The following is a 12,308-nucleotide window of genomic DNA, read 5'->3' as shown; positions in this document are numbered from 1 at the left end:
GCAGATCATTTAGAAAAAACACCCAATCTTGATTTAAAAATTCTCAGTGATGGAGACCCTGGTGAACTGTTCCAACGGTTAATTATTCACTGTTAAAAACGTACACCAAATATCCAACCCTTGAAAGCGGCTTTCCTGTACATGCAGTTTCACCATATCCCAGGTCACTGGTACCATTATAATTGCCTTAATAGCTATCCCTATTTGAAGGGTCTTAGGCAGCCCTGTGGACTGACCATCCCTCGGCGGGGCTGATCAGAAGCCATGGGATAAAGTGGGCAGCAGGTCTCTTTAGTCATGTACCCAAACTTGGATCAAACCAGCTTCTGGCAGGCTCACGGAGGCAGTCTGTATGTACTTTGCTTTATAACCTTTGTAGGTCACACACACAGGACGAGCCAAGCCATAGCTCATTTGTTTGACTTAAGAAGGGGCTGTACCATATTGATCAGGAAGGAACTGTGCCCTTTATTTCAGCAAAGGCATCTCTACAATAGATGAGCAGTCAGGGCTAAACAGTGATGGGGCATTTCGGGCTGTCACTCACACAGCGCTGGCCTGCGCCAGCTATCTCATCACCACTGTACAACTATTCTTTAGGTAACTGGGGTTCTAGGAACATCAACAGCCAAGTCTTAATACAGCAAAAGATGTGTTACCACACTCACATAATTGTAATGAGTGCTGCTCTGTGCAGCTGCTATTAACCAGAGTGCTCTATCCCTTTGAAGATGTACAGAGCATGCAAGAGAACTCCAAACATCTTTCAGTAATTTGTGTGTCAGCTTGCTGAGTGACAGCTCTTATTTGGGTTTAAATGCTGTTTGCATCAGAAGCACATAATGGTAGAGATGGCTGCTCCAGCTACAATCTTCCCTTGTTACAAAGCACCTGCCTGCCGAGGGCATAACATCCGCCGAGATGAGCGGATGAATGCTGCCGTTAGGACAGTGCTGCTAGAGGCTCAGCCCTGCCCAGGGCAGGGTGCTGCCCAGGCAAGGTAAAGAGTGCGGAGCACGGGGACCACAGACCTGGCAGTCCCGAGTCCCTGCCGCACCGCCACTAAGCGTACAGCTACGCTTCCACCAGGGAGGGAAAGCACACCTCCGGCTTGATGTCTGCACCCTAGATCCGATTGACCTAGCATGCCAGAAACAGAAGTACAGCCGCAGTGGCACAAGTGGAGGCTGGGGTACTTGCACAAGTACCTAGGGGCCTGGGAGGGCTTGTCCTCTGGGTGGCTAACCCATCACGCTGCTCATGCCACAGGCTACACTTCTATTGTTAGTGCACTAGCTTGAGCAAAGCTAGCATGTGTATGTCTGCTTGAGCTGGAAATTACACCTCCAGCGCCAGTGCGGTTGTACCCGAAGGAACTCCTATCTAACAGCAGGTGGGAAGCCTAGGAGGACAGGCAGAGCTTAGGGGCACATTAGCAGGGTGGCTGCACTTAAGACCGTGTCTCCTCAGACACATTCTAGGCCTGGGGGCTTGAGGCTTATCACTTCTCAGCGCAGAGCCTATGCCTAGTGCTTGGCTTTACTTGCCCTGAACAGAGACAATCTTACGCGCCCTGCTGTGCGCCGCAGAAGGAACCATGACCTCTATTGCCTCTGTACATTAAAGGAACTCTGCAACACCAGGCGGGAGTGCTACAGCTCGGAGGTTCTGCAGGCCTGTGTGTGACCGGAACCAGCGTAAGGGCCATCCCTGTGAACGTGTTCACGTGTGATCGCTCTCTACAGCCGCACGCGTACGCAGAGCTGTACCTTTTATAGCACTGAACTGTAAAGGAATGTAACAGCACAGAACAAACAAGAAATTCTTAAGTATCTCAGCTGGGGTGACAACAGGGAGGGGAACCCAGAAACACTTCAGGGTTAGGCAGTAAGGATTAGTTGGCCAGGGGGTCCAGGCAGCATGGGGGCCGTACAGAAAGCAATCAAAGCAGCACAAGATGGAGCTGCCAGTCAGCGAGGGGCTTGATCTCCCTTGGTGGCAATAGATACCTGGATTAAGCAAACCTTTAAGTACTCAACTCCCGATAACCTTTGTTTAAAAAAAAAAAGCTTCTGTATTAAAAATAAGACTCAAAATAGACAACTGTAGTGTTTCACTGTAGCAACCTATCGACAGAACTAAGAGGGAGCAAGTCTGGCTGGTTAGAGTATGCATCAGTCACAGGAAGTGCCATTGGGACTTCAATGCTGGTTCTCTCTCAGGTCACTTGTACTCTGGGACCATAGGGCTAATCTTTGTTTAAGAAAAGGAGCAGACTCCCTCATGGAACAGATATATGGCTTTTTTTAAAGTAATGGTGCCCTGTTACTGGTAGGAAGGATCCTGCTGGGGTGCAGAGAAGTCCGGAGGAGATTCTAAGCCAACACTATAGTTCAAGCAGAAAACGCAACTATCTGTTCTCTCTGGTAGCTGTAACAAACTAGGGTAAACTTCGAACGCCTCTTCAACGTTCCCGTCCACTGGCAGCTCAGCTTCCTCTCCAACTGGCTCGGCAAGATCCCCCTTGTGCTCTGCTCTGTTCTCTCTAAGCCCTGCCTCAGCTTCCTCCTCTGAACCTGGGGAATGCACAGGAAAGCAACAGAACGTGGTTAGAAAAAGAGATGCTTATTCTCTACACTGGACCCTGGGCAATGATGACACAAGGAGCTTGGCACTGTGGGCCCTTCGCTGGGCTGTCAGAGGTGCTAAGTACAACAGACCCATCAGGGAGAAGCAGCACTAATTTAGGGAATAAATTCACTTGATTCAACTTCTCTGTTGAGGAGGAAGAGAGCTGGGTGGGAAGAGGGGAAAGTGGGGGCTCTGACTCCCACCATTCGCTGTTCTAGTCCTCCAAGGGCTGCCATGGGAACATGTGGCCCCATCAGACACAGACAGGAGTTACGGGGGAAAGAAATACTGGACAAGAATTTCAAACATGGCTACCTCGAGTCAGGCTCCTGTTGGAGCTGCTGGGTGCTGGGTGTGTCTCAAAAAATCAGGTCCCTCAAGCAGGTATCCAAATATGGCTATAGGCTGGCTATAGCCAGCTTTAGGCTCCCAGGTTTGAAAGCATTGACTGCAGCCTCATAAGGCCCCTCAGAGGAACTGAGAGGGCACCAACCGAGTCCCTGTCCCAGGTCCTGTACAGTACAGGAAATATTCTGGCAAATTCTCTTCTCTCCTCCCCACCGCGCCTGCTGTTAGAACGGCTCTAGAGATGGGGCAGTTTCAGGATCCTAACGAGTTTTTACATGGAACAGAAGGAGCCTCCCTGAGGAAGCCCTGGCTTAGTGAATGGTCACCTTCCTAGACCATAAACATTGGTCAATGGTACTGGTGGAGAGTGAGGACAGAGGGAGAGAATGCAGCCTTCAGACTAATCAGAACTTCCCAAGGTGTTGAGAGCTCTGCAGTTTGCCCAGCTGGTATTGGTACATAAATCCTTATTAGAAACCCTAGTTATTAGGAATGGCCGATTGTCACAGGGGAACCACCACTTGGAAAATTTCACTCTGATGGAACTCCCTTAGTCTTGGAAAGCCAAGCTCCACCCTGCCAAAGTACATGTCCACTCGGCTGGATATTTGCATGGACATTCCCCTGGGTGGGATTTTACAAGGAGCTAAGATTCTGCTGGCTTAGCTCACTTTGATCACTTGCCAAAGCAGCAGCAAACAAAGGAAAATCCTGTGTAGGTAGCTGCCTGAGAGGTCAGCCCAAGGCTGGGTTATTACTCCACGCCTTTAAATGCATAGGCCACTCAAAGCTAAAAGCTGCCCAGGTTACCTTCATTGGGCTCAGGGATGAGTTCCCGGATCACATGCAGTCAGGAAGCACCCACAGTCTATTTAGGGAGCAAAGGCACAGATTGTCCTAAGGCCTAGCTTCTGCATTGAGGACACCGATCTCACCTTTATTCATACCCTACTCAGAGGTGACGTGGGAGGGGGCGCATGTGAGGTTATGGGTGCCCCCCCCACACCGGTTCGCTGGTTGGCTTGTACTGAGCATGCTCAGTAACACTGCTGAAGCCGGCGGCCTTCACTCTGTCCCCCCACTATTGGCAGGCACAGGTCACCTCGGACCCTACTGAAGTCCATGTGAATTTGGCTCAGTCTGGCAATCCTACACCCCAGGAGCTGGAAGTCTTCCCAAGAGCAGAGATGACCTATCCTCAGACACTTAGGATCACCTTGTCGTAGAGGAAGTCATCTCCTGTACAGGCATTAACCGTAGCATCTCCTTGCAAAGTGACCATCAGACCACCCATACCCGGATGAAGCAGAATGAAGACAAGGGAGCAACTGACATTTATGGTACGTAGTTTGTAATCTATTAAGCAGGTAAAGTAGGAGCAAGGAGACTGAGCAACTAATTTGATGGCTGCTGGTGTTAAGAATGAAAGTGATCAAGCCAAGTCTTTGTACTGTGCCCTCCCGGCGCCTTGGCCCGCCAGCTCTCCACATACCCTTCATTTCTTTTTCTCCAGCCAAGTTCCAGGATTTACATGCATCCAGACATTGAAATTTCCAAAGCCAACTGGGGTATTCAGCTACACAATTCCCATTGATCAACAGGAGTTGCATGGTTAAATTCTATCTGGCTCTGAAGATCTCAAGCTGTTTACTGATTTTTAGAATTTGGGATTTTTTCCTGTAAGGCACTTCTGTAACTATAGACAGTTTCAGAGACTGGGGCAGGGGAATATAAGCCTCAACAAAACTGAAAGTTAAGCATAACTCTCTGAACGTTCCCTTCCTCCACAAATACGCTATCTGCTATGAATACGGAGTCATCATACCGGGCTTCAGAATAACTTTGAGATGGTCTTGTAAAATTGGCTGTGGAATGAAGCATGCGGAACAATAAAATCCATCAGGTAGAGGCTATTACTGGATGCAATGAAGGAAATTGGCATGTGGGTAGCACACAGGAAAGGGTATCCTATTTAAGAAATAAAGGACTGATGCATCCGGAGCACCATAGCTGGCTCAAAGATCGTGCATCATTTAATAATCAATAGGCTTCTCAGCTATTGAAAGCATTTGGCCATTCAAACCATGTTTTCTCCAGAAGGTTTTAAAATTGGCCTGAAACGTTACCTCCCCCTCCCCAGTCCCATCACCTTTTTCTTGCTTACCTGGTACTGTGAAGTCCTGAGTGTAGATGATATCATCTTCAATGTCATACAAGTCATCATCCTCTTCCTCATTGTAGCCATGGAGATCTTCCAGATAAGGCACCACCGTCATACTCCTCCACCTGTCCTTTGTCTCTGGGCTGGGAGGTATGGGGACCAGAACCTCTGCCTGAGTGTGTTTCTTACGAAACCAGCTGCAAAGAGTCCAAGGGACAGGTTTTCAGCATGGCCTCCCTTTCAACAGGAAGCCCTCAGAGTCTGAGATGCCCCCTACCAATCCTTGCAGAGCGATGCTGGTTTTTTTTTTTAATTAATGGAAAACATCTTGCACTGGTTTTTGCCCTTGTAGGCTTCACCACAGGGCATAGTCTGGAGAGACCAGTGGCAAAAAAGGTGAATCCTGGGGCCTCTTGTCTCTGCAGCAGAAAACAAAGTACCAGGTGAGAGCACCACTCCTGAGGGCGTTCAGGCCACTGACTGCCACTGAGCTAAGGAGAACCTCTGATGGATCTACAAAACCATCTCTAGCATTATTGCAGCAATGGCTATATACTGCTAGATACACATGACCACGACAAATAGCCACAATAGGATGGCTCAGGGGACCAGAACAGCTCACCGATTCCAACCTGGTCTGAACGAACATGGAGAATGAATTACCGCCACTGCATATACACAGGGGGTTCCTCAAGAGCAGGGCTGGCAGTGAGCAGTGTGAGGGAAGCCAACACTCACTGGTGCTCTCTGAGCAGTACCTGATCTGCAGACAGGAGATTTTTGTCTGTAGTGATGAGAATCAAGAACTTTCTCCCAGCTTTAGAGAGTCATAAAATAGCATAACAGGAAGAAAAGGGAACTTGCAGCCTATGAGTTTAAGAGCTATGGATCTTGACCCCAGTCTCCCCCTTCATGGCAATATACAGGGGATCATGGCACAGTCACTTAATATTTTACCCTTCCACCTCACCCGTCTTGTTGGAATTCTACCACCATTTAATCCATCACCCATAGCGCTGTTCTAACTTGCCATCTGCCCAGAGAGGAATCTCAGCGCCAAATGCCATTATTAATCAGATCAAGAGTCTAACAGTCTTGCAATATCTCAGGAGCCAGATGGGTGGCCTTTTCCACTTTTCACTGCCCTATAATAGACGTGCTCCTGTACAGCTCTCAGGGCTGTGCAGTGGCGCTAAAAAAACATTTCCTAGAAGTACCATTGGAGTCCCTGTACACCTAATCTACAGTCCAGAGTAATCCAACGCACTTGGGTTCTCGGCTACATTCCAAATACCATTTGCCTATAACAATTCATGGAGTCTTCAGCATGCAGCTTTCTCTGACATGCCTTACCCAGCCTTCACACATGCAGCTGTCTGTAACAAGTGCCTGTGCCCCCAATCATGCACCCTGATGACTCCACCAGCCTGAAGGATCAATGCCTATGGATTAAGCATTCAGAAGGTCAGGCTTTGGTCATCCAATTGCTTCTTCCCACATCCTATGTGAATCACGCTGCTGGGCGGCTTCAAATCTGGCATGCAGAGCAGCACATCCTCCCATTTCAACAGGCAGTTCTGTGGACTCTGCCCAGGAGGGTTATCCCACACACAGGAAGTGACAGGGGCGTTCAAAGCATTCTCACTTAAGGAGTGTCTGGTGTAGAGCAGCTGGGCCCCCGGATGGGCTGCTATCCCAGCACTAAATATTAACCCCCTGCTTTTGTGCCATCAGTTGAAAAGTAATTAATCCACGAAAGCCAATCCTTCCCAGCACTAGCTTGGTAAAGACAACGGTGCTGTTTATCGGGGCTGCCTGGGAATACCAGGGAGGTGCCCCTCACTTGCTGGGAAAGGACACCGTAATTTGTCATTGTAAGCGGATCTGGTCTAACGAGGCTCTAGGATTTCTCCTCCAGCCTATTAGATTCATTTTAGGGCTCCTGAAAGGTGCTGCTTGAGGTCAGAGACTATGTTCTCTGCCCATGGAACAGGTGTAGAAAGCGCAGCACTAGCCTCCCTCCCCCCATGCTACACCCCATTTTCCACCAATTTGCCTCAGACCCGACCTGGAGGGTCCATGAGTTCTGCCTCCATCACCCATTTGGTGCTCTGGCCTTTTTGCTGAGACTGCTGCTCCAAGTAGTACCAGGTGCAACATGAATGCTTAGATACTGGGTCGCATATGTAGACGTTAGAAACAGGTTTTGGCTACTACCAACCTGAGACAGATTTGAACTGTTTACCAAAGGGGATGGGAGAGATCCAGAATGGGCTCTTGGGAACGTACACCATCCTGGTTTGTTTTAAATCGCCGCCCCCCACCCCCGGTCCTGACCTGGAATTAAGTTGGGACACAGGTCTCCTCCACAACACAAAGGCAACCATGATTGTGTTAGAGACTTAAGCTGGTTAGACAGTAAGCCTAAAAATATGACGTTAGTAAACCCTGTCCAGTGAAAACAAGCAGTTAATTACATTTTCACACACGTGTCTCATTCTACTGGGACGGACCAATCAATATTCAAAGGAGGAGCAAACCTTGTTCAAAACCCAGCTTTGCAAGCATGGTTGAAAATAAAGCTATGAAGCAGCCTGAAGGGGAAATAGATTCAAGTTTTAATATGATCTGTCTAGAAATTCTCCCCCACTCGTGAAAAAGGTGTTGATCTTTTTGCACCTAAGAATGTGCTGTCATTTTAAACTGAGACGATGACATTTGATATGTATGTGCCACGACTTCTTAGCCAATGGTAGAATCATTTCCTACCCCCTTTTTTTTTGGGTGGGTGGACAAGGCGGACAAGCAGTTATATTGGAGACAGTAGAAATTGCCTCTTTGAAGTGTCTGGTGCACTGGTTCAGCATTTTAAGTAATTCACAGTGGCAGCTTTTCCTGCCAAGAGTTTGAAGATGGTTCTCAGAGGAGAAATGGCAGATGTGGGGTTTCACGGACGGGCAATGAAGGGAGCAGCGCTCCATTGCAGGAAGTACCAGCTCCATGACCTCCAAGCAGCGCTTCGTTTGCCGGCTCCATGTAGTTCTGAAACAACAGCACCCTGAGGGGGATTGGAGACCAGCACTGGCAGCTTGGAAAAGCTACCTATGCTGCAGCTGGCTTGTGGGAAAGATGAGACAGGAGTACCCAATGCTGCCAAAGAGGCTGAAGGAGAATTCTTGGTGATCGTGGATGGGAGAAGCCCAGGATTTGTCAATATGGAATTCTAGATTCTGACTAAACTAGAGAGGAATGTGGAAGAGATGCTCATGTATGGGAAGTAAAGGCTCCAAGATCTCACAAGGGCCTGGGAAACCCACTCTTCTTGTGAACTTTCAGACCTCTTGCACGGTAGGAAGATTGTTTCCAGATTTCCAGTGTTATATGGGAAGCTGGAATGCAAACACTCCCTCGATATATTGCCCGTTATCTGCCTGGAGCTCTTAGGTTTAAGATCAGCCTGTCACTCCCCCAAAAAAGAATCTCACCACCAATAATAGAAGATACTTAAATCCACTTGCTCTTTCCTGTTCCCTAAAGTGTCACAGGCAGACTTATTTTTGTTGATCACCGACTTGCTCGGTGCTACGCAACGAATAGGATTCCTGTCCTAAAAGCTTGCTATCCGAGTGGAAGAGGCCACACAATACAGACACAAACTGCCCTGGATGATTGGAAGATTAAGGTGTTCCCATTTTGTACTGACATAGGTCTACAGGTATTTCTACCTTAGGTGAAACAAGAGTGGCAGGCTTGGTGGCAAAGGAGGGATTTGAACGCCGCTTTGGTTTGTCAATTACAACCATTTGGCCCACTAAATGTAACACCGCTAAAATGAAGAGCGAGACTTTCGGGGCACCGGGCCACCAAAGCAGAAGCGGGCATGTCCACCCCAATTGCATTTGAATCAGTAGTTACGCCTAGCTCCGGGTATGGGGTTTCTTCGACGTACCTGGCACACACAACCCTGTACTGACTTGGCGGTTGGATTTCCTTTCCGTGGGAGACAGCTCTCAGCAAGGAAGCGACTGTGCAGACACAGCTTCGCTCTGGGCCGATATGCGGGGGGTCATCTAGCAGAGCCGATTTTTGCCGTGGGCATGGGGCTGGAGGGAACCAAGAGATAAACGCTAGGTACTTCGAGGGGATGGAGAATAGGGGGCAGAAGTGAGAAAGTGGAAAGATGCTCACGGTTGCCAATAACCAAGGAATTCTGAAAGAAGGGCTAGAAATGTCTAGCAGCTAGTGATGTTTGTTTTCCTGTATTTCAGCTCTGCCTCTTTCCTTCCTCCTGTCCTACTTTCCAGGAGAGTAAAAATAGGTTTTATTAACAACCGAAACCTGAATTGCTGTACTGTAGTCATGTTGATAGCATCCTCTGGGAGAGGAATTCAAACATTTACATAAGTATCTGTGCTAATCAGAATGTAAAGTGTGAGGAGAGATTCAATGAAGTACAAAAGGAAACCAAAGACCCGTTGGAAAGAGCCCCTCAAGTAATTTGACACGAAGTAGCAGACAGTATTTCCTGTCAAGCCTCAGACGGGGCAGAGAAAATTCTCTGACATGACTCAAGGTTCTGCCTGTCACTCTGTGTTTTTTGCATATCTATTGGTAGCAGGCAAAGGGTTTGCTACTGCAGGTCAGGCTACTGCTCCATCGAGTCTGAGCCTGGCTTGAGAAGTTACTGGCCATGGCTTCCTCGTGAGGCAACCACTCATTCTGTGCTAATCTAGGTGGGATAAAATCCCTGCCTGACCCTGCATTGATCAGCTGACACCCTGAAGCAAGAGACTGGTTTTGAAAGCTTTTGAGACGAGACAACAGGATTTCATTGCTTAATCCCAACCATTTTACTGCTGCTTTGTAGGGGAACCGCACCAGGACACAAAATCATCAATTCACTCAGTGCTAAGAGGCTGATGCTTCAGTGACAGTCACACCCGCCCCTTCTTGCTTCCCATTATGGGAGTGGGCAGGAGAAAAGCTTTTGAAGGTCTCAGAAGCACCACTCACAGAAAGCACAGTCTCTGGGAGAGGCAGATTCACCTGTTGCTTCTCTTCCCCACCTCCAACAATTTGCAACCAAGCGTAGCAGGAGGGGGAAGAAACTCTTTCTGGCCATTTTGTGGGCTGAGGGAGGACACAAGAAGCACATATGCACTGGGGGAGAAGCATTAGTGACAAAGAAGCCGGTTATGCGGAATGACGTCCAGCAGGGTTGCTGTAATCTACAGGGAGCTAAAGAGGGCAAGGCTTGAGGACAGAAAACCAAGGCTGGAATGAAAAATAAGGCTCTGAAGGCAGACTAGTGTTTAATGAGCATGCCTGGCTTGCAATCTGAGTTCTAAACCCAAGCCTTATTCTTAGCAGACTCATGATTCCCTGCTCCTTTCAAGTCACATTTCATCTTCCCTCGCACCCAGACTTGTTAGACACGGCTGGAGATCTAAAAGTGCTTGCTGGCTAATTCACTTCTTCTGGGTCAAAAATATTTTAAAATTACTTCTTTATGATAGGGAAGACTGACAACCAGATGCTTCGCTGCAGGCTATTCAACCCTTATCAAAAGGGAAGGTTACTTGCATTTCTCCACCCTCTAGTCATATGGGCCATGAACAGAAACTGGGTTAGGAGAAGGTCAGTACCATTGCACAGAGCTACCAGCAAGCAGTATTCTGATTTCATCCCACAGACATTATGCAGGAGACTGAGGGAGAAGGAAGTCATACAATAGCTCTCTGCTGGGAATGGCAAGCGAATCAGATGTGTATTCTGGTGGGGGTGCACTAGCTACTCCTAAATAACAGCCAGAAGGTGTAGGGGGCAAACCCTGGTTTCTCTAGCCTCAGTTCAGTGAAAACTGGAAATAAGTAGAAAAGAGGGGAGCTGTTTCTCTAGCTGATACTGGATCCGGAGGTCATACTTCAGACTCCAACACAAGAGAAGCGCGGAGGAAGAACGGTGCTCAGAGCACAGATGGAGGCGTTAATGCCTTTAACACACTCGCATTAAGAGACTCATTTGCAGAGTGTGGGTAGAAGAATTAAAAATTCCAACCTCTGTGCCAAACACCGAGAAATAAGCAAGACCCAGAGGGCTGAGCAGGAGAAGAGAAGGAGCAGGTGCTTTCCCATCAGTACCTTGCATCCAGGGGAGAATTTGCGGGAGGAGAGATGAGAAAAGGCAGGCAGGAGAGATGAGAAAAGCCTATTAGACCTCAAGCCCATGGCCCAGCGAGTGCTGGATAGCCCCTTAGGATACCTGGAATATAGGCACATTACCTATTGCATTACCAAATATGCTCAGAGCCTTTGAAGGGGATTACTGTGGCAATATGAACACAGATTCTGTAGGCTTTCAGTCCATGCATCCGAGCAGCAAGGAAAGCCTTTCCACAGACACCCTTTGCATCTGCTGCTGAGGGCTTTTTGGTGAGTCAGAGAAGAGGTGGCCCACTAGCCTCTGGGAGATCACCAGCAGACCCCCTGCACTAGCCTAACAGGCCAGCTTCCACTTCCGCCAATAAAGAGCCAAGTGCTCCCTCTCGCTTGCTATGAACCATTGCAATCATATCTATGGCTGAACAAATCAAGCGTGACATTGTGGGGAAGAAGGCAAGATGGTTGCCTTGGAAACAAGGGGCAGAGGTAGGATTCTGCAGCCACTTCATCACTTTCGATTTTCTTTTTAAGTGCTACTGCAGGGTCATTGAATTAAAGTTACCAAATACAGTTTACGAGCATTAAGCCCTTCAGTAACAGCGCAGGGCACAGAGGAGAGGGTTAGCGATCCACAGGGAACCAGGGGCTCTGCCTCCCTAGCTCTCGGCAGCGTGTCTGCACTGGGCCATGTGTCCACACCAGCACTTGTCTGAGTGGCTTACAACAAAGCCTGATTAAAAAAAATTTCATAAAGATGCGCTACTAGGCTGGTTTTCCCCAACCAGCACTGCCCTGGAGGCAGCAGGCTCCAAGGCTCTGTCATTATTACTCATGGGTCGACTATAGTCAGCTCAGACTGAATAATTTGCCCTGGCTGGCAGGCTAGGAGAATTTTAATTCATTCCAGTTCAGCTGATGGTTCATGAGACTGCAACAGAGAGCGGCTAGTTTTGAGAGAGCTGCCAGAGTGCAGAAAGGGCTGGTACAGCTGAAACAAACCCCAACAC

General features: G+C 48.4%; 1 protein-coding gene across 6 annotated transcripts in view; it reads right to left on the bottom strand.

Annotated features, from left to right (window-relative positions):
* STK11 (serine/threonine kinase 11) overlaps positions 1-12,308 on the bottom strand; it is a 73,842-nt gene that overhangs the window by 11,762 nt on the left and 49,772 nt on the right. For 3 of the 6 annotated variants that reach the window (XR_005223319.2, XM_037885433.2, XM_027834319.3), the window contains exon 8: positions 5,144-5,337. Coding sequence is in view for 5 of the 6 variants with exons in the window: in XM_037885433.2 (XP_037741361.1) it covers positions 5,144-5,337 (194 nt within the window). In the remaining variant the exon portion in view is untranslated. Of the gene's footprint in view, positions 1-28; positions 2,577-5,143; positions 5,338-11,142; positions 11,402-12,308 lie in introns of those variants that run through there. The other 3 variants (XM_043535766.1, XM_043535765.1, XM_043535767.1) reach the window with 3 other exon arrangements.

The sequence above is a fragment of the Chelonia mydas genome, chromosome 25, assembly GCF_015237465.2.
Source record: "Chelonia mydas isolate rCheMyd1 chromosome 25, rCheMyd1.pri.v2, whole genome shotgun sequence".
NCBI classification, from domain to species: domain Eukaryota; kingdom Metazoa; phylum Chordata; order Testudines; family Cheloniidae; genus Chelonia; species Chelonia mydas.
The sequence above is the reverse complement of the archived record's forward strand: the minus strand, read 5'-3'. Positions and strand labels throughout refer to the sequence as shown.